Raw genomic sequence first — 22,199 nt, 5'->3', positions numbered from 1 at the left:
GTGCAAATATGGAATTGCACTTTTTCCACACAACAACTAGATCTGATTTTTCTCAAAGCAAAATCAATGCTTTAACGGGATGCTTCAAAACAGCTGATGACATGCAGAGCTGGGCAATCTGATGCTACTTTCTCACACAAGGGAAGTCACACAAGACCATCCACGACAAGCGTAATCCTTGCACAAACACACTCTGACCTCTCCACCATCAGCCGCTTCCTGTGCCTAAGCCTGCTGGCCTCTCGGATGGACTCCCACTTCTGTAAGTCCGCCTCGCTGCAGGGACCAGGGGTGAAACTGACGGGAGGGACCGCGGTTCCCAGCTTCCAAGACTGGATCTTACGAGCCAACATGTCGTCTTTCTTCTGCCTACAGGAAGGAACTAACACTCTACAGCTAGTACTTTTTTCTTTCGAGGGGCATGTCCTTTCAAGCACACAGAGAAATTTTGCTTGAATTTCTGGAGGAAGCATCCAGGGTTCGGGCAATGGGACTGGCTGATATCTATCAGGGCCTCCTGACAGAGGCACCTCCGTCTTCTGTGCTGGAATGCGGCGAACAATCATATCATCTTTTTCGAGGTCCGGAAAGACAAGTTCCCCTTCCCTACACTGCAGGATTATATCTCGCTCTACAGGATCATCTTGCCCAGACAGACTTCTTAAGTCTTCGAAAGCCCGGAGAACACATGGGTTTGCATGGAAAGCCCTAGTCTTTCTGACAAAGAAGTCGTCATTCTCTAAGTCAGGATCCAGGACTGGCATCTCCAGGGCATCTCCCGGTGCACACCCAGGAGCATAAGAGAGGTTCCTTCTGCGTGTTATGAGCCGGGGGCCAGCCGTGGGGTCGATTTTGATATTTGTTTCAGAAGACAAGATGTCATCAGAATATGTCTGGAGGGCCTGAAGTAATAAAAACTGACTGAAGCATAGGAAAGAAAAAGGAAGGGAGAATCTTATTAAGTTTGGGGAGAAAAGATAATTAGCAGCAAACCAACTAACTAGCCAGTCCCTGTGGGTGAATTATTTAAGGGGGCCATGGGAGGGATTCTAGCTGGGAAGTAAGACCAGCATTTAATGCCATCACCCATGATACCATTTAATGAAATTAGAGCCGAGTCTACTTCTCAGAAAGGTGGATATCATTGAGGCCAAGGGACGGCGCTACAATGGGAAGAGTGAGCCTGCCTGACACACACTGTTCCATCCACCCCTTCCTCATCCCATCAGCCACAACGGCCTGACTCCCTTCCCAGAGAAGCAGCAACAATCCTGAAAGGTTTCCAGAGCTGAGCAATGAATGCTTTATGCAAGAGGCACAGGTGGTCAGCAGAAATTAAATTCAATGCTCTGAAGCTTTGTTTAAAAACTCTGTTGAATTTCTTCTTTGCGTTTTCTCACCAGTCTTGCCTGCCCAGTGTCTGTCTACAGGTTATTTCCTTTCTCCACAGCTCCACACATAGCATAGCTGTATAATTAGGTCAGCAGTCTACAAAGCCTTTTTAAATGGTTTTCAACAAGAACTGGTGATGCCACATGTAACTCTGTACTATTGAACATGATTGTGCTAAAGAACATTTAATCCTATTAGACTTTCAAGCTCACACACTTGCACAGAAAGCATGATATTATATGTTACGCTTTCATAACTCAGTATTGAGTGAGTGAGCATCCATGATTCAGCTCATCACGGTCAGCGGTTAATGGGGCAGCAGAAGTTGGCACAGGTGTCACAGGCTGGACTCTAAGCAGGCGGGCTCATGCAGGCAGGTACACCTGGGCTCATCTGAAACACCATGGGTTCTCCTGGCTGCATGGGGGTCCCAGGAGTTTCTGGCCTGTTTGGTAGCCAGTTCCAGCAGGAGTGAACGTCTTTGACAGTTGCTGTCTAGCCTATGATCTGCATTTTGTATTCTACTAAAAATGGTGGCACTTCTGTCAGAGCCTGAGTCCTCATCGTCAGAGTCTGAATTCCTTCTACTTGGAGTAACACAGAGAAAGGAAAGAGAAAAGACAACAAAGAATGATGTAACTAAAAATACTGTCCAGCTCTGGCTATACAGAAGAATTTTAAAAATCCAGATCCTAAAGTCTAAATTTAAACTGTTTTTTTTTGTTTTTGTTTTTGTTTTTTTACCCCCAGTGAACACGTTTATAGATGCTGGAGGGAAATTAATCTCTCTCATAAAATGCCCACATAGAATGCACCCAGTCAGGGTACCGAATGGACACTGGAATGAAAGAAACATGCACAAAGACAAACCTGAATCCCTGAAATTCTTTATACCACGGTTTGTAAGTTTCCCTTTTTATTCGTTTCCAGTTCACATCCTCTGGGATCCAGCATTTGGGAAGAAACTGATCAAAAGCATTCCCTGGGCTTGGCATGACTGGGCTTAGCTTTCGCACGTAAAGATCATCCTTTACAGTGTTGGGAACGCTTTTCTTGCTTTCGTTCTCTTCCAAATAACAAGAGGAATCTGAAGTTTCTTGTACTGTTGGCCAGTTCTCCACGTTCGTGCCCCAAGTTCTCCTCTCGTTACTGTTCAAAACATCCAACCAGTTAAGACACTGCGTGAGCAATTTGTGACACAGAACACAAGAGGCATGCTTCTGTCTCACAAAGTTCACACTGTGAATGCAGCCAATTCGTTTCCATTCTCATCATTCTCATCATTCCAGCCCCTACAACAAAGTTAAGGCATTATAACAGCATCTCATTTTAATTAGAGAAGAGCTTGATATAGAAGGGCCAGAGACACTTACAAAATGTGTTAAAAGAGAGAAATCACAAACCATCTGGGGTGTTACTTTACGTATTAAAAATCAATAGCACAACAGGCATTCCAATCCAGGAGAAATTTTTCTGACCTCGTCAGTTTGTACAGCCCAGTGGTTAATGGGTCAGGAGGAGAAAAGATGGGTGAACAAGATTTAGGAGAGATGAAACTCTCAGGCCTCTTTTTCACTTGGAATCTACGGTTGGCTAAGTCATCCCAAACTACATCCGGCAGCCTCCGTTCCTCCTCCGAGTCCGATCCACTTTCAGAACCATACACCTCCTTCGGATAGGAAGCTGGATTCGAAATATCGCGCTCTGCTCTGCTGATTTGATGGGAAATGAAAGAATTCTTTTTGTGTTCACTGAGCTCCATCAACACAGATTTTTAAAAAAGGGAAACAAGCAACACAGCAGAGTTCACAATGAACCATGTAAGTCATCCAGGAAGCTGAAAGATAACCAGTGAGTCAAAGGCAAGCATCTAAAAAAAGAACCCGCAGATCTCTATGCCGACATTCTAAAACAGAAGAAATCTCTTCAAGATACGGATGACTAAAAACACAGGTAAGAAAAAGAAAGACTTTCATTAATGACGTTTTATGTTATCTATGAAATACATTTTAAGGATTATTCCTTTTATCAAATTTAAATATCCCAGCAAATTCCCCAAGCCGAATGAATTTTAAAACTCGGTAATCAGCTTGCATCCCAGTACCTTGGAAATGCTCCATCTGCTTCTGTGTAGACGGCACTTGCCCAGCTTCGTCTGTTATCCTCATTTTTGTCCAGCTTTTTCTTCCTCAAGGGTGCCGGCACGTACGATGGCTGTCTACTCTTGTTGGGTAAAAAGCGATTGAAGGGTAAGGCAGACTTGGGTTCAATAGCCGAAATCCTTCTATAGGACATGTCATCTTTATTATGGTCCTGCATTTTGAATGTAAATTCAGAATCTGTGTCACTTTCACAACCTATTAACAACAACAAAAAAAAAAGGCACAGGAATTTGCTTTAGTCTCCAGATTTTTCATCTAACTGAAACCCACACAGCCTGCCTGCTTTGTCTTTCCCTTGGAAACCCAGGGCTCTACTGCTCACTGTGGGGAATATTTTTAGAAATTTGTCATGAAGTTGTGATAAGACCCATTAGGAGGAACTTGCTTTGCATACTGGAGGTACACAGAGTACATTCTTCCACTGGCACACATTCTAAGTAGAAAAAGTTCCAGTTTATGGCTGAACCCCTTTTCTACTCAATCTTCTCATGATTTTTTGTAAAATTTGTTGATGGAAATAGTGTAGCCACAGAATCAAAGATGCTTAACATGGGATCTGAACAGAATTCAAGGGAACCTCACTCATTTAAAATAAACTGTTCCATCAGCCAAAATTTCTGTGAGGCAAGAGACCAGCAAAAACAAAGAAAAGATGCAAAAAGCACATGATCACAAAGAAGTTTGACAGATACGCATGAGACCCTTATGAGCAAGAATCACACATAACATACGTGGTTGGACCAAATGACTCTTAAAGTCCTAAAGGAATATTAAGAGACCACAGAACTCAAGGCATTTTCTGACAGTGGTCACAGAAATATTGGGAACCTTCTATTTTGACTCAATATCATTTATGCACATATCTGAAAGAATACAATTTGATACACCTCAAGGTCAGATAACTACAAACACTACTCTGTTCTCAAAAAAAAAAAAAAAAGCCAGTCTGTCCTTTTAAATACATGGGAAGAAATGAACGTACAAAACACTATAGATACAGCTGAGCTGTCTCCCTTCCTGCCCATTTTTTCCTGCCTGTGTGTGTGTGAAGACAATTTGCAAATGCTATGGTCTTCAGCAGATTGGTAGCTGAGTACTTGGGAGCCACCTGCTCTTAGCAAAAGAACACTTCCAGGTTAACCTGAGCCAAAGGCAGTCTGTCCCCTCTTCCCTGCTGGCAGGAGTCTACAGAGAGTAACACTGAGAGAACCCTACAGGAAGCAGTTGAACACACAGCTAGGAGACCTTGAGACCGGAACAGGGAAAGGAGAGTCATGGCAAAAAGGGAGGAAGTAAAACCAGGTATCACCAGAAATATTAACAGTCAATAATCTGGTGCTTTCTTTTTACTGCCTCCGAAATGAATACATTTCTTGTAAGTAAGAAAAAAATGTCAAGATTCTTACTAAAATTTTGTACGTGTAAAATTTTAAGTATAAAGATAAGGTCCACTTTGGAAATTTTTTAAGTTAATTTTTTTTTTAGTCCACTACAGTATGCTGGAGAGTAGGCAAATATTCTTGTTATGGTAAGAGATGTGGATGAAAACTATCACCTGCCCCATCAATAAACAAAGGCTGTTTCAGCCATCAAGCCATCAGCCACTGCAGCCATCCAGGACTGTGTGCCCTGAGGGCCTTCGGGGTGGATAAAAACAGGATACTAGCCCTAGGTAGTAAAGTGCTAGCGTTGAAGGTATTAGTCACTCTATTGTGTCCAACTTCTTTGCGACTCCATAGACTATAGCCCGCCAGGTTCCTCTGCCATTGGATTCTCCAGACAAAAATACTGGAGTGGGTAGGCATTTTCTTCTCCAGGGGATCTTCCGGAACCAGGGATTAAACCTGGGTCTCCTGCCTTGCAGCTGGACTCTACCATCTGAGTCACTAGGGAAGGTGCATATCAAAGGAATGATTTCAATAAGCTCAGTCTCCAGCATCTTCCTATATATAGAAAAGCTTGAAATTCATTAAGCTGAGATGTCTGGTTTTTCTTTAATTAATAGTAATCTTTTGATGTTCTGACTACCTAGGTGTTTTGGGGCTTTTTTGTTTTTTGGTTGCTGCTGCTGCTGCTAAGTTGCTTCAGTCGTGTCCGACTCTGTGCGACCCCATAGATGGCAGCCCACCAGGCTCCCCATCCCTGGGATTCTCCCGGCAAGAACACTGGAGTGGGTTGCCATTTCCTTCTCCAATGCATGAAACTGAAAAGTGAAAGTGAAGTCGCTGAGTTGTGTCTGACTCTTAGCAGAAACTCCTATATATCCTGGCTCCTCCCTTACTTCTTCAGAGCAGTCCCTCAGAGCTATCTGAGAGGCTGTCTTCAGGGCTAAGTTCTCAGCAAGTCTGCTAAATAAAACATAATTTTCAACCTTTGGATTGCACTTTTTTAAATCTGTCAACAGAGGCTTCCTATATAACTTAGGAATATGACTTTGTAATTCATTAACCTAAAAATATTAATCTTATCATCAATATTATTGATCATCAATTTGGGACTACAAAGAATCTGGTGTAGGTAGCAGAATTTCAACAGACTGATCAAAAAAAAAAAAAAAAAAGTTTTATCATCCTAGAGGGCTTATAGGATTTTTTTTTTTTCCTTCCTTAGTTGTAATTACCAAGTCTTCACATCCACCCTCTTCAAACAAGGTCTGCAACTCCTTTCCCACGATCAGGAAGCAGTGCAACAGTAACCCTCTGCTTTTCGTTACAGGGACCAGGCACCCAGCCCAACAAGTGTCTGAGGAGAAGGCTCACATCACTGAACCACTGCATGTGAACTGACCAGAGGCTATAAACTCCCACACGCCTTCGATGCATGTCCCCTTTATTATTGTTGTGAAGTGAAAGTCGCTCAGTTGTGTCCCACTCTTTGTGACCCCATGGACTACAAAGACACAGTCCATGGACTTCTCCAGGCCAGAACACTGAAGTGGGTAGCCTTTCCCTTCTCCAGGGTTTATTATTGTTGGCCAGACATAAGTCCAAACAAAGCATGTGTTAGGTTCTTCAGTCCAGACAAAGTAATATACTAGGTTGAGAATTTCAACCTCTGCATCCACAGCTTTAATCACTCAGATGAATTATGAACTCAGATTCAGTTCCTTAAAACTATCTGAAGAGTCATCTGGGCTATGAAAACATTACACCGAAATCACAAACAGCCAACAAATACAGCAGTAATTTAAAAGGTTAACTTAAATAGCTATTCACTTTTCTTTGTCGTTAATATTTTTTTTAATTTTAATATATTTCTATTTTTAATAGAAGGATAATTGCTCTATAGTGTTATGTTAGTTTCTGCTGTACAACAACATGAATCAGCTATAAGTATATATGCGTGCATGCACAGTCCCTTCAGTTGTGTCTGACACTTTGAGACCCCATGGACTGTAGCCCGCCAGGCTCCTCTTTCCATGGATTTCTCCAGGCAAGAATACTGGAATGGGATGCATCCCCTGCATTGCCAGGTGGGTTCTTTACCACCAGCGCCACCTGGGAAGCCCGTGCATGTGAAGTCGCTTCAGTCACGTGGGAAGCATGTGTGTGTGTGTGTGATGTAGGAAGCCCGTGTGTGTGTGTGTGTGTGTGTGTGTCAGTCATGTGGGAAGCCCGTGTGTATGTGTGTGTGTGAGTCATGTAGGAAGCCCGTGTGTGTGTGTGTGTGTGTGTGTGTATACAAACATATAAATCCCCTCCCTCTTGAGCATTCCTCCTACCCCCCATCCCACCCCTCTAGGTCATCACAGAACATGGAGCTGAGTTCCCTGTGCTATTCAGAAGCTTCCCACTAGCTATTTATTTCACACATGGGAGTGTATCTATGTTAATGCTACTCTCTCAATTTGTCCCATCCTCTCCTTCCCCCATCCCATTCACTTTTCAAAATTTTAAAAGCTATCACTATTCAAAAAGCTAAATAATTTGGAGTTATAATATTTGCTGATTCATTTTACTTTGGAAAAACAAATTCAGTGTACACTGCTTTTATGTAAATTTAAATTAAGTAAACAGTAGTAATAAAAGGTGAATTCTAGCTCATGATTGCATGCTAAAGCATTTAGAAACAAGTGTAATGTATTCTGAAGTGCCTTGAAAAATAAAATGGATAATTAATGCCTAGAGAACAGGAGCTTGGTGTGTAATAAAGGCAAGCATGGTAAATGTTATGATAGAACTAGGGCAGGTACGAGCATGCTAAGTCACTTCAGTCCTGTCCAATTCTTTGGGACCCTATGGACTGTAGCCTACTAGGTTGCTCTGTCCATGGGATTCTCCAGGCAAGAATACTGGAGTGCACTGTTATGCTCTCCTCCAAGGGATCTTCCCCAATCAGGGATTAAATCCATGTCTCTATGTTTCCTGCATCAGCAGGCACGTTCTTTACCACTGGTGCCACTGGGGAAGCCTGGCAGGTACATAGGTAGGCATATAAAATTCTTCCAACTTTGCTATGTTTGAAAATGTTTTATAATAAAAGCAGGAAAACATTTAAAATAAAAATATAATCAAAATAAACAAGACAAGTGAAATCTCTAACAATCCAGCACAAACTCACAACCAGAACTCTCAATATTTTCATGTTGCTGGTGAAACACAGAAATAGTTCAAGAAACTTCACTTACGGTTTCAATCTAGTCAAATCTGAATCACAAAAGGTTTACAGTCAGAAATTTCTGACGCCACCCAACAGCCATAGGAAAAAGACTTGTATTTAAATGATAGATTGTGCATTGGGATTTTGAAAGAAAACTCCTTCCCACAACAGAATGACTTTCATTAACATGTTCCTTTCCTACTCGTTCTGGATTGACTTTGACCATGACAGAAGCAAAAGATGCTTTCTAACACAATGCCAGTGTTGCTCCTTAATCAACCAAAGCTTAGCATAATATTCTATCAAGACAGATATCAATCACTTCTTTTCTTGGGTAGTGATAATTTTTAAACTAGTGTCCTGTTTTTTCTTAGAAGCTTTTTATCTTTTGCAAAAAAAGAAAAGGGAAGAAAGAAGGTTATTCAGGAACTAAAACACACTTTTACGAATCTTATTTACTTTCTTTTCTATGTCTAGATATATCAGTTATTAGGCCTCAGAGGCAGAGATTGTTAACCCTGAATATGGAGGAAAAAGAATTAGGATAGACTGTCACTGATAAAACAGGTCATAGTTAACTGTCTCTTCCCTTTTGTTTAGTCACTCAGTTGTGTCTGACTCCTTTGGGACCCATGGACTGGAGCCCTCCCGGCTCCTCTGTCCATAGGATTTTCCAGGCAAGAATCCTGGAGTGGGTTGCCATTTCTTCTCCAGGAATCTTCCTGTTCCAGGGATTGAACCCAAGTCTCCTGAATTGGCAGGCAGATTCTTTACTGCTGCCCTAATCCCCTCCAAAAACAGATTTTGAAAAAATGAAACTTTCACCCCTCAAGTGGCAATATAGTCAGGAAAGAACAAGAGAGACAGAGAAAGAGAGAGAGAAAAGGAAGGAAGGAGAGACCAAGAAGACAGGAAAGACAAGATACCCTCAATTCTATTCCAGTCTCCACGATATATACTTCCTGGTGAAGTTTTTGTCTCAATAATTTTCCCTCCACTTTTCTACTCTCTCCCATTCCCAATTTTCTCTCAGTACACTAAGAAATAAAAATAAATTGTCAAGTCCAAAATGCAACTCACCTTCACGTGCCCCCCTCAACGTGATATCAGAGGAGCAGCTTGTGAATGATCTTGATCCCAAAGAGTCCAAGCTCTCAAACGAGTCCTCCCTCTTACAGCTGCCTGGAGAAGCCAGAAGCTCCCCGCGCTCAGGGCCCCAGATGTCGCTGCAACCACTGTCCCTGCCACTCCTCTTCAGGCAGCTGGACTCTTCAAGTGCCTAGAGGACATTTGTTCAGGAATAGTAACTGAGCAAAAACTTCCAAAAATGTCATCAGTTATGGCGTCTTTGTTTGCATAACTCGAGTCATGCTATCTCTGATTAGATGAGGCAATGAGATTTCCCAGTGAAATGTCAGAAAAAAATTTGATAGAAATCAGAATATAAATCTGTAATGTTTTCCCATGACTTAATACTTTAGCACTCATGTGACAACATGGAGGTACCCAATATTATTTAGTAAGGTGATAGAATCTATTTAATAATGAGGAAATTTTCAAAGAACAGCTAATAAGTAGAGTAACATTCAAGAGCTAAAATCAATTCCTGTTTAGTTTTCTGGCAATAAACATAAAAGGAGGCAAAGAGAAAAGTCAACCTTAATTTTGATATCCAAAAGGAGAAAAGAATAAGACTGCATTCAGCCTACCTCCAGGAAATATTAGGGGTCATTTCTATTGAACAAATAGGAAAAAAAAAAAAAATAACAAAGATCCTCAACAAAAAGAAAAGTTTTAAAAGAGAGAGGGGTAAGAATAACAGGTATACACTTCACAAACTTGTCTATTTTCACAGATTATAAAACTAGATCTGAACCAAGGAAAGCTCACTGGTTACAAAACCAGATCTGAACCAAAGAAAGCAGACTTGTTTGCTGATATATAAAACATTTCCCCTGTATCTAGATGAAATATTTGTTTGGCTCCTATATCAGTTATATAGAAATAAAGTAAATGTTATTAACCATCAGTTTGTAAATCATATAGAACTCACTAAAATAAGCACTTTTAACTAACTTTCCTCTAAGAAAATTTATAAATTTATAAAGCCTTTAGCATAGTAAAGGCTTAATAAACATATATAATAATCAGTGAATAGTTAGCAACTCTATACTTTTTTAATACAGTAGAGGTAATCTTGTTACTACAGTAAAATCAGAAATGTTATTTTCAGATAATGATACTAATACAGAGACAAGAATTCCGAGGTTCTTTAACAATCAAATGTAATATGTGAACCTTTCATTAAATCATTATATAGACAAGAAGCTACAAAACAGAATTGGGAAACAATTGGGATGTTCTGAATATAGACTGGATATTAAATAATGGGGAATATTCATGAATGTTCTTTGGTCTGGGAGACACTGTAGATATACAGAAAAATATTCTTACTGTTAAGAACAGCATACTGAGTATTTAGGAGTAAGCAACCTGAAATCTGCATGAAATAATGGATAGATACCTAAATAATGCCAATGTGGGACATGCTTAGTGATTAAATCTGATGGAAAATAGGTGGGTATTTGTTATACTACTCTTTCAATTTTGAATTATGAATATTTTCAACATGTGGGAAAAGTTGAAGAAAAAAGGTTTATAATGAATAATTAGCAGCTATCTCAGGCATACTTTTGGCTAAGACTGGATGTCAATTTGTGGTTGAATTGTGTGACAAGTGTTTAAGTGCCAATAAGGTCCAATAGATTTATTTGAGATTTTATATATTTTATCTGCCACACACTCTGAAATTAGACTTGACATCTCGTCATGCAAATGCAAGCGCCTACCTTGTACTCTATCCCCAAGCAGATGCAGAAGCTGGGACCAGTGTTGGTGCCACCAAAATACTTCTCAAAAAATATAAAATTTAAAATTCGAAGTAAATCTTTAGATTCATCAGGTTTCTTAAACACGTATTTGTTGAAGCCTTAGAGTGCAACACACAGGAAATGATTTTTGACCTAGTAAGTGTTAAAAGTTAATGATGACCTGCCACCATAGTTGTAAAAGAACCGGAGTTTGGCCCTGTTGCCTGGTTCCTACCCCTACCCCCCCCCACCCCCACCAAGGACTTTCCTCTGACAAGTCACCTAAAGTGAGTCACCTACAACTTATAGGATGACTCAAGGTCAACAGTTTTCTGCAAGAATTAAAAAAAAAAAAAAAAAAAACACTTAATTTTTTTTGGCTGCACTGGGTCTTCACTGCTGCATTCAGGCTTTCCCTCCTTGTGGCGAGTGGGAGCTATTCTCTAGTTGCCGTGCACAGGCTTCTCAATGTGGTGGCTTCTCCTGTTGCGGAGCACGGGCTCCAGGGCGCAGGGGCTCAGTTATTATGACACATGGGCTTACGTGCTCCGTGGCACGTACAATCTTCCCAGACCAGGGATCGAACTTGTGTCCCCTGCATTGGCAGTGGATTCTTAACCACTGACCACCACGGAAGTCTCTGCAAGTATTTTTTCTTTATTCATATTTTAGATTGGCCATTAAGCATAACTAGTTAAGGGAGAAAAGTTTGATGAACACAACGATTTTGATTTTAACAGAACAGATGCAAACCATATACTGACATATCTCTTATGGCTCTCCACCCGCCATAATAATGGAATGGAACCACAGCTTTAGCTCTACCTATGACAAATTCTTTGTGTATCTACTCTGGTTTTGACACTGGTGCCAGGAAACAAACTCAAGTACAGCATTCCCAGCACACTCTACGAAGGTTACTGAACCTGAGTCACACTGCCATAAAAAGAACCAAAGACTGTGAAGAGAACACGAATGCAAGGGCCAAAGTCCCATGTTATTTTTAACTGGATGTTTTCTTAGCTGAAAAAACTGTAAGGCAAACTCTGCTCACACTCGAAGCCCCACCACATTCATCCTTCTGAGCCCTGCCCTCCACCATTGCACTGACCTACTTGTTCATCTGTCTGCATCAAACAATTGTGCTCTAAGGATGGTTCATCTCTCTTGTGTGAGTGCTTTCTCAACACCTCATATAATGCCCAGGCATGATATTACCTCAACAATTATCTGAATTAACTGTTTTAAGGATTTTAAATAGGATATTATCAACTCCTTACGATTTAAAAATAAAAATTCAGAAGGAATACACTAACCTTCAAGACTATAATTTCATTTCTCTATAATATATATGGCTGGGCTCAGGCAAAACTAAAGATGAGAGTAGTTATAAGGCAAAAAGATCATTTTCATCCTGGCCTAGAACGTCTATTTTCCAATCATAGTAACTAGCATTTATTATATCCTTACAATGTGCCAGAGACTAATGCTAAATGCCTGGTGGGTACAGAATCATTTACTGATCATAAAGACCCATCAAGCAACTACTATTAATTAGATGGTGACAAATTATTTTGATGACATATTTTCTTCTGAATACTGCAGATTCTCCTACAGAAATACCCCCATGGCGATTAGTTCTCCCATTGGATCTTATGAATGAAGATCTGGCCAACTCTGGTTAGCCTTGGCACTTGACCCTCTTCAGACAGTCTTTAAACACTCAATATTTGCAACACTGATTCCAAAATATGAAGGACTAGAAATGTGTTTAAAATCAAAGATTCTAACTTGAAAATCTTATCAAGTTTCATGTAACAGCATTTACTACTCTTTAGAAAACAGACATTGCATGGTAGAATTGTGAAGATATTGGAATAAGGACATTAGAGATATAGTGACCCATGGCAAGACAATAAGATAAAGAAACTGAGTAACATACACACATTTTAATAGCCTGAAGCAGTTACAGGTCAAGTTCATAATGAATATAGAAACAGTTGGGTTATATCAAGTGTTGAAGAAAGAAAGTTAATGAGTATCTCACTGAGTTACCTAAAATTAAGAAATAAATACCTATACCTATATTATATATCCTGAAAACTGGTCTGAAATACTCACTCCTTGGTGGTGACTTACGAAGTCAGCAGGTAAGTAACAATCCTCCATCCCCATCAGAGCCACCATATTTTGTAGAAAAAGTAAAAGAAGGCAGAGGGCACATGAAAACAAGAGAGGAAGGGGAAGATAAGAACTATTAGTTAGAGTAAGTGTCTCATATAGATAAGAGTTTCCTTACCTTAGTCAGAGCTTGTCCTAAAAGATTCTCAAACGCTTTCAAATTAAGATAGGGACCATTATAGTAGGGGTTACTTTGTGCTTTTCTTCCCAGCCAGTACAAAGTTATCAAAACCTAAAAAAAAAAAAAAAAAAAAATGCCATGAAACAACAGATGAGTCAATTTAGTAATTAATAGCAAGCTCAAATGCAAGTGAGCACTAGATAAAAGACCATATCATTGAAAAGTAGATTTCCTTTTAAATTACATGAAGGAGAAGAGTCATCAAAAATGTTATTCTTCTCTGAGCACATTCTCACACCAAAAGCTTTAGACCCCCAACAGGTATTTGTACATTCTACCAGTACACATGAAGCAGGAAAAAATTCATAGGAAGAAAACCAATTAAACTTTTCAGACAATATTTTTCCAACAAACTTACAGACTAAACACTTAAAATCAATAATTCTCAGCTTCACATTTTTAAATAAAGCTGTCACATTTTTAGAAATTCTTCTAATATGCAGCATACTATAGACATGTCTACACTGGCTAATTCCTCAGAGTTCTTAAACACTTCGTGTTTTTCCTTAAAGTCTGATTTTGGTGGCTTCTGACTTGCTCTCCTAAAAATCCTATAGCCTGTTTATCTGCCTTTGCATGCATGCTAAGTCGCTTCAGTAATGTCCAACTCTTTGCAACCCTATGGACCATAGCCTGCCAGGCTCCTTTCTACGCAGGATTCTCTAGGCGAAAATACTGGAGTGGGTCTCCATGCCCTCCTCCAGTGGATCTTCCTGACTCAGGAATCAAACCCACATCTCTTGCATCTCCTGATTTCACAGCCAAGTTCTTTGCTACTAGCGCCACCTGGGAAGCCCTTATCTGCCTTTACCACATTACTAACATGTGAGGACTCACTTCCTAAATTTAACCCACCTTCTTATACTATGAGGTCAGAGAATACACGTTTCAACCATATTTAAGCATATTCAGAATTTGTTTCTAAAAAAATTCCATTAGAAAAAGGATAGAGAATATATCAGATATTTTTAGTTCTCACTACCTTATTACAGAACATGTAAGAAACCATTTATAATGTTCCATTAAATATGTATCTTACATTTTTCACTCTCCTATCAGTCTCTTCTTGCCTGTAAAGAAGAAAAAAGAAAATATTCATTAAGTAATATCTATGAACCTGAAATTGTTAATTATTAACTAGAAAAAAACTCGTTTGTATTATAAAGTTCTATGAATATTAATATCACCTGGAAGTTCAGAACCTTTACAGGGTGTATTATCCATCAGAGGATTTTTCCATATTCATTTATTTTACGAAATATAATGGTCAGTTTTCTATTAAAAGCAAGGTTGTCTTTTTTTATTTCATTTATTACAGCTTGATTTATAAAATGTGCTATTTGCATTTTTAAAATGTTCATTGTGAACAATGTTTAAATTCAACCAACAGGGGAAAGACATCAACATATGGTCACGGCAGAAAACAATCAGGAAAGGCAAAACATGTAAACAGGAAAAACAAAGTAATTTTGCACGGAGTTTTCTTTTCCATTGTGCATGGTGGTTTTTCACTGAAGTTCCCCAGAGAAAATTGCTCAGAGACCGAACCCCTGCAGATGCTAAAAAGTGCAACTTTTTAAATGCCATAAATCACTGCCTGTGTTATAAGCATCATGAGTTTACCTGGTGGCTCAGAGGGTAAAGTGTCTGCCTGCAATGCGGGAGACCCAGGTTTGATCCCTGGGTCAGGAAGATCCCCTGGAGAAGGTGATGGCACCCCACTCCGGTACTCTTGCCTAGAAAATCCCATGGACGGAGAAGCCTGGTGGGCTACAGCCCATGCGGTCGCAAAGAATCGGAAACGACTGCATGACTTCACTTTCACTTTTCCTAAGCATCATGAGTCCCCCCCAACCCCTATAAAAAGGCATGATATTTATGGGAAAAGTTAAAGAAACAGATGTCACCACAGTGTGGAAGACAAATACACATGAGTTCATTAACAAACAGGTCACTCTAAACTACTGGTGCTTTCCAGAGACTTAAGCAGGATCATTGCTGGTTCAGGAGAGATGCAAGACCCTGAGCTAGATACCCTTCAATGTAGCTTTCCAGTCTAAGAGCCATAGTAGTATGCTGCTGCTGCTGCTGCTGCTGCTGCTAAGTCGAGTCAGTCGTGTCGGACTCTGTGCGACCCCACAGATGGCAGCCCACAAGGCTTCCCCATCCCTGGGATTCTCCAGGCAAGAACACTGGAGTGGGTTGCCATTTCCTTCTCCAATGCATGAAAGTGAAAAGTGAAAGTGAAGTTGCTCAGTCATGTCCGACTCTAGTGACCCCATGGACTACAGCCTACCAGGCTCCTCCATCCATGGGATTTTCCAGGCAAAAGTACTGGAGTGGGGTGCCATTGCCTTCTCCTCATAGTAGTATACTTACAAGAAAAAAAAAAAATATATATATATATATACACACACACACACACTGGCTTTCTTGGTGTCTCAGAGATAAAGATTCTGCCTGCGATGCAGGTGACATGGAAATGTGGGTTCAATCCCTGGGTTGGGAAGATCTGCTGGAGGAGGAAATGGCAACCCACTCTAGTATTCTTGCCCAGAAAATCTCATGGAAAGAAGAACCTGGGGGGCTGCAGTCCATGGGGTTGTGAAGAGTTGGACATAACTGAAGGACTGAGCATATACACACACACAATGTGTGTTTAAGACATAGAAAACATACACACATAACATATATTAACATCTTTAAGAGCTGAATGGATCGATTACGGGATATTCGCACAATGAAATATTCTGTAGCTATGAGAACAAACAACCTGCAGCCATATGGTTCAACCTCACCAACACTGGGAATCAAATGAAGCCAGGCAGAGCACAGGCTGTATTATCCATTCACGTCATGTACAGAAACAGGCAAAACAAAGACAAGATCTTAAGACTCAGGATAGTGTTCACTCCGGTAGGGAGGATGGAAGTGACTGGGAAAAGTGATGCACTTCCGGGAGCCAATTATTTCTTATATTTTGGTCTGTTTGATCTAGTTCTCATATTTTGAATGTACTGCCTACTTATGTGCATTCCATCTCTAAAGTTTGTGAACTGTACACTCAAAATACACTTATAGAAATACATACATATTTCAAAAAAGCAAATAAATTTCACAGCCCAAGTACTTAAACCAGGGCTTATCTCTTGAGTAAAAAGAAAATTACTGTGTTAAAAAAAAAAAATCAACATTTCCAAAGAAGTAGGGGAAAAAAAATCAATAGAAACCAATAATAAAAAATAACAAAGGTATAAAATATATCAGATCAGATCAGTCACTCAGTTGTGTCTGACTCTTTCTAACCCCATGAATCACAGCACACCAGGCCTCCCTGTCCATCACCAACTCCTGGAGTTCACTCAGACTCACGTCCATCGAGTCGGTGATGCCATCCAGCCATCTCATCCTCTGTCGTCCCCTTCTCCTCCTGCCCCCAATCCCTCCCAGCATCAGAGTCTTTTCCAATGAGTCAACTCTTCGCATGAGGTGGCCAAAGTACTGCAGTTTCAGCTTTAGCATCATTCCTTCCAAAGAAATCCCAGGGCTGATCTCCTTCAGAATGGACTGGTTGGATCTCCTTGCAGTCCAAGGGACTCTCAAGAGTCTTCTCCAAAACCACAGTTCAAAAGCATCAATTCTTGGGTGCTCAGCTTTCTTCACAGTCCAATTCTCACATCCATACATGACCACTGGAAAAACCACAGCCTTGACTAGACGAACCTTTGTTGGCAAAGTAATGTCTCTGCTTTTGAATATGTTATCTAGGTTGGTCATAACTTTCCTTCCAAGGAGTAAGTGTCTTTTAATTTCATGGCTGCAGCCTCCTTTTATATTAATGGCCAACATACACACCTCACACATTAATCAAAGCACAAAGAATCATCAATACTCAACACAAAGCATATACTAGGCTGAAAACCAGCGCACTATTAACATTCAATGCAAAGCATCCCACTTTTCTCATAAGCACCCTGAGGGCAGAAGGAACAACAGAGCTCTCTTGAACCCCTGACCTCCTTTCCACACAGCCTTCTCTGAAGCTTTCTAATCCAACACACTCATTGGCTTTTTATTATAATAAAGCAAAAATTGTAAACACAGGGTATGGCCTATTTGGGAATAAACACTCACAATAAACCGTGACCTTGGCACTATAACCTTTCCCTCATTTCACATTCCTTTCTGACCATGAGCATTTATAACATGCTCTTGAACACGGTGACACACAGGCCGGCCAAATTGCTGTTCTATCACTGAAATGTAATGCCAGGAATTCAAGTAGTCAATGATTTGCAGGAGTCAATAGAGGCCAGCTTCTGATACACATAAAAACACATCCCACTGCTTGGAAGTCGAAAACTAGGCAGCTCCTTTTGCCTGCTGTGGCCACAGGGCACAACCTCCAAGCCTTTCAAAGAGAACAAGCGTGAGAGCTGAGGGGAAGCTCATGGTATCAGCCTCTCCATGCACCATAAAAGATGCTGGCCAGCCCAACACAACCGAAAATTAGACAAATCTGATCTACAAGTAGACTACTGCCTTATAACAGATATTTCAACTGTTGGCACAGGATATACCATGGACAGACCTAGAGAGTCTGTCATACAGAATGAAGTAAGTCAGAAAGAGAAAAATGTCGTATATGAAGGCATATATGTGGAATCTAGAAGCATGGTACAGATGACCTATTTGCAGGGCAGGACTAGAGATGAAGACATAGAGAACAGACACGTAGACACAGGATCGGAAGGGAGAGTGAGACAGATTAGGAGATTATGATTGATATATATACACTACCACGGAGCTAGTGGGACCCCACTGTAAGGCACAGGGAGCTCAGCTCAGTGCTCGGTGATGACCTACGGGGTGAGAAGGATGAGGGGGCAGGAGGGAGGTTCAAGAGGGAGGGGATATATGTGTACAACCAGCTGATTCGTTTCATTGAAGTGAACACATTGTGTTACTTTCATAGCAGAAAGTAACAAAGCAATGTGAAGCAATTATATTCCAATTTTGAAAAAGAAAGGAGGATGGTCTTTGGGTCAGATGTAGGTCCCAAGAGCTATGATCATCTTGGCAATTTAACTCTCGACGCTTCAGTTTCCTTCTGGAGAATCTGGAAATAATGGCCAGTATTTCAGGAAATCATCAGAAAAGTACCCGGGTACTTAGCAGAGTCCCTAGCCATATGCTAAGTGCTCACTGAACATCAGTTATCACCAGACTATAAGCTGTCTGAGGGCAGGGATCATCTTACTTACCAAGTTACCCACAAAGGCTTCCTAATGAAGCCATGCTGGATTGCAACATTTAAGTTGCAACCAGCCTGCCTGACATTCCCCATCTCTCATCCCTGCTTTATTTTTGTATTATAACCATCAACTGCATGCATTCATTTATTATCTCTTTATCACCCAAAAGGAATTTTTGTGATTTTATTTATCACCATACCCCAAGGGTCTTAAGACAGGGTCTACCACCTGACAAGGACATTAAAATATTTTTATTAAAAATGTCTAGCACGGTGCATGGCACACAGATGCTCAGGAGCACTAATCTGAACATATCTTTTTAGCTTACAGAAATGTAAGTTAGCAAGAGAAAGCCTGAAACGGTAAAAGCTCAGGAAAATTCCTATGTGATATTAACAATTACATTGCATTAGCTTACTTACAACACCCAATTTTGACTCCAATTGCCCTGATGTTCAAATCTGTGCTTCTTTGTAAAGCTACTTTGTTTAAAACTTCAATAAAAGGAATTATTTATAATCATAGATCAATAACCTTAAAAAGGCACAGATTCAAAAACAAAAAGGAGCTGCAAAGTGCAGAGATTAAGCGCTAATCTCTGTGATGTAAAAGCTTCCCAGCAAAGTCCTGAAAGACAAAGGCCAAAGAACCTAAACCTTCCCTGACACCCAAATTTACCATAAAAAGGGACAGAGATGAAACATTAATAGTTTGAAAAATTACTATGTTGAATACTTCTCTGTGTATTCCCAGGGACGGGGGGAGCCTGGTGGGCTGCCATCTACGGGGTCGCACAGAGTCGGACATGACTGAAGTGACTTAGCAGCAGCAACAGCAACATAGATATCATCTTCAACTCTATTAACGGAACAGCTCTTGTCATTGCCTCACTACGCAGCAAACGACCAGAAGACATGTGTTAATCATAGACCTCTGAACTTTCTGCCAGAGGTCAGGAAGAAAAGAGCCACAAAAGCTCAAGAATGCCCATCTATGAACAAGATCCATCAGTAACCACCTTATCCTAACAGTTTCAAGGTAAACATAGAACTAGGAAGCTCTAGGTCTGATCTTTTCTTTATTCAAGGCTATTTTAAAATACCAGTACAAATCATCAATCAAGAAGTACCGTATCTGGGGCTTCCCTGGTGGCTCAGTGGTAAAGAGTCCGCTTGCCAATGCAGGGGACACGGGTTCGATCCCATATCTGGGAAGATCCCATATGCATGGACCAACTAAGCCTGTGTGCCACACCTATTGAGCCCTCATGGGGCAGCTAATGAAGCCTGTGTGCCCTAGAACCCATGCGCTGCAACAAGAGAAACCACTGCAATGAGAAGCCTGCTCACTGCAACGAGAGCTTGGTCCCCATGCGCCACAACTGGAGAAAAGCCCATGCATAGCAACAAAGACCCAGCACAGCCAAAAATTAATACATTTTTTAAAAAAGGAAGAAGTACCATATCTAAGGAAAAGACCAGGGAAATAAAATTCATTTGGATGCTCTGGCTTCCATCAGGAGACCCCATGCCAGGCAGCTCACCTAGGAGGGCAGGCTCTGGGGCCAGACCTCCTGGGTGTGATTTCTGGCTCCACTTGTAGCAGCTGTGAGAATGCAGTCAAGGTATTTAACACCGCGTCTCCATAGCCTCACCTGGAAACCACACACCCGTCTCACTGGGCTGAAGAGAGACATTTGGAAAGTATTTAACCCGAGCAGATCAAGGAAAGGAAACAATTCAAGCCTACCCTCCAGTCATCCATCTCAACCACACGGCGTGATAGGGGGAAGTTACCGGGGGACGGGCACGTTCCCCACACGTTTTCCCCTAGAAGAGACATTTCTGTGAAGCACAATTCAAGACACTCTTTCATGATCTGCTTTCCTTTCCCTGTTTCTCTGAAAGCTTTGAACAAGAAAGTATTTCAAGTATAAGGTCAAATAAAGAGCAAGGCAAACTAGCGTGGTATTACTGCTGTTGGCCAAACATCCACGCTGGCCCCAAGCCAGCCCTCCTCACCCGCCCTCTATCTACCAGGGACTGCCCAGGCCAATATCCTTCCATTTTCCAAAAGGTCAAAAATCTGAGGTGGAAAAAATGTGTGTATGTGGCCAAAATCTATCTCCCTCATATTTGATACCAAAGTTTGGGGACAGAGTGTTAAAAGGTGAGATTCTCCTTTTATTATAATTTGGTACAGCCAGCTATACTCTAGGGCTGCATTAAAAATATTTCCAATACGTTCTGTTTCCCCAAAAAGCCCACAAGCATGCACCCACCTCAGCCTCTCCAGGCATCTCTCCTGTGGGACTGCAGAGAGCTAGGACCATACCTGACTCATGGCTATACCCTGGGGGAGGTCAACCACAGGCGTGGCTGAGAGCCGCCCAGCATTCAAATGTTCACATATAAGTCACCTAAGCTTCCTTGGTGACTCAGTGGTAAAGAATCCACCTGCAATACAGGAGACACTGGTTCAATCCCTGGATCAGGAAGATCCCGTGGAGAAGGAAATGGTAACCCACTCCAGTATTCTTGCCTGGGAAATCCCATGGACAGAGGAGTGGGCTATAGCCCATGGAGTTGCAAAGAGTCAGACACAACTGAGCAATTAAACAACAACAAAAAGTCACCTAAAGCCACTCACAGAGCCAGTCCAGCAGATCAAGGACAAAGAGTTGGAAGAAGCTGTCACCCCCAATGAGATAAAGCTTCACAGAGCTTACAACCAAATCCCACTCTCTTTTTATGTTCGTCCTCCATATTTTGATACATCTTTTCTTCAAGGTACTAACTTCTCACTGGTAGCACTGCCAGGCTCACTCTTCTCATGTTCTGCCCCAATCTCAATCTCAAAACCCTCTAAGCACTGAATTCTCTGTGCCCCAAAACCATCCCTCCTCTCAAATCCCAGCCCTCTCCCTGCCCACCTCAACCTCAAACACAGCTGTCTTACTGAACCATCACACACGGAAGCGTGTGATTGAAACCTCGTGCTGTAATTTCTGATAGAAGATCTTTGCTTCTGGTACGATGCGAGAAGACTTCCCTACATCCTGACAGGAGAGATGAGCAGTGTGGTACCACCTCCCACTACCTCCAGCTTCTCTGACTACAAGGATTCAACAGGAGACACATGCATAATTTCCTACCCGACCCGGTCTCCTCCCAGCCACACACACTCCCCCCTCTTTCTCTCCCTAATCCTACAGTCCCCATGATCCCCTTTTCTAGGCCCCAGATAAGCCTCTACCTTTGTTCCTCAGAACAACTGCAACTCACTGGGGTGATTATGCCCCCAGGCATCCACTTCCTGAGGCCACTTCCCAGAGTAGGGTGTGGACCCAACCCTTAGAGTCAGTGCTAGCCCTGCCCTGCCCTGCCCTGGGCGGCACCAGCTGACCCGGTATGCCGCTGGGGAAACGGGGCTGACATGAGAGAAGCTGGGCTCACACAATACTTGGTCCTCCTCCAAGCCACCGAGTTATCCGTGCCCTCCAGCTGTTGCTTATGAAGTCTGGCCACCTGTTCACAACGTTTTTAAAAATGGCAAGAAA

At 41.4% G+C, this 22,199-nt stretch overlaps 1 protein-coding gene across 15 annotated transcripts in view; it reads right to left on the bottom strand.

The window, feature by feature from the left end:
• LMO7 (LIM domain 7) overlaps positions 1 to 22,199 on the bottom strand; it is a 219,234-nt gene that overhangs the window by 52,734 nt on the left and 144,301 nt on the right. For 8 of the 15 annotated variants that reach the window (XM_019971570.2, XM_019971569.2, XM_019971574.2 and 5 more), the window contains 8 exons: positions 14,425 to 14,455; positions 13,323 to 13,436; positions 9,234 to 9,432; positions 3,497 to 3,749; positions 2,871 to 3,104; positions 2,263 to 2,541; positions 1,776 to 1,976; positions 199 to 921 (listed from right to left, as the gene is read on the bottom strand). In XM_019971570.2, coding sequence (XP_019827129.2) covers positions 199 to 921; positions 1,776 to 1,976; positions 2,263 to 2,541; positions 2,871 to 3,104; positions 3,497 to 3,749; positions 9,234 to 9,432; positions 13,323 to 13,436; positions 14,425 to 14,455 — 2,034 coding nt within the window. The remainder of the gene's footprint in view (positions 1 to 198; positions 922 to 1,775; positions 1,977 to 2,262; positions 2,542 to 2,870; positions 3,105 to 3,496; positions 3,750 to 9,233; positions 9,433 to 13,322; positions 13,437 to 14,424; positions 14,456 to 22,199) is intronic. The other 7 variants (XM_070800352.1, XM_070800353.1, XM_070800354.1 and 4 more) reach the window with 5 other exon arrangements.

The sequence above is a fragment of the Bos indicus genome, chromosome 12 (genome assembly GCF_029378745.1).
Source record: "Bos indicus isolate NIAB-ARS_2022 breed Sahiwal x Tharparkar chromosome 12, NIAB-ARS_B.indTharparkar_mat_pri_1.0, whole genome shotgun sequence".
NCBI classification, from domain to species: domain Eukaryota; kingdom Metazoa; phylum Chordata; class Mammalia; order Artiodactyla; family Bovidae; genus Bos; species Bos indicus.
The sequence above is the reverse complement of the archived record's forward strand: the minus strand, read 5'-3'. Positions and strand labels throughout refer to the sequence as shown.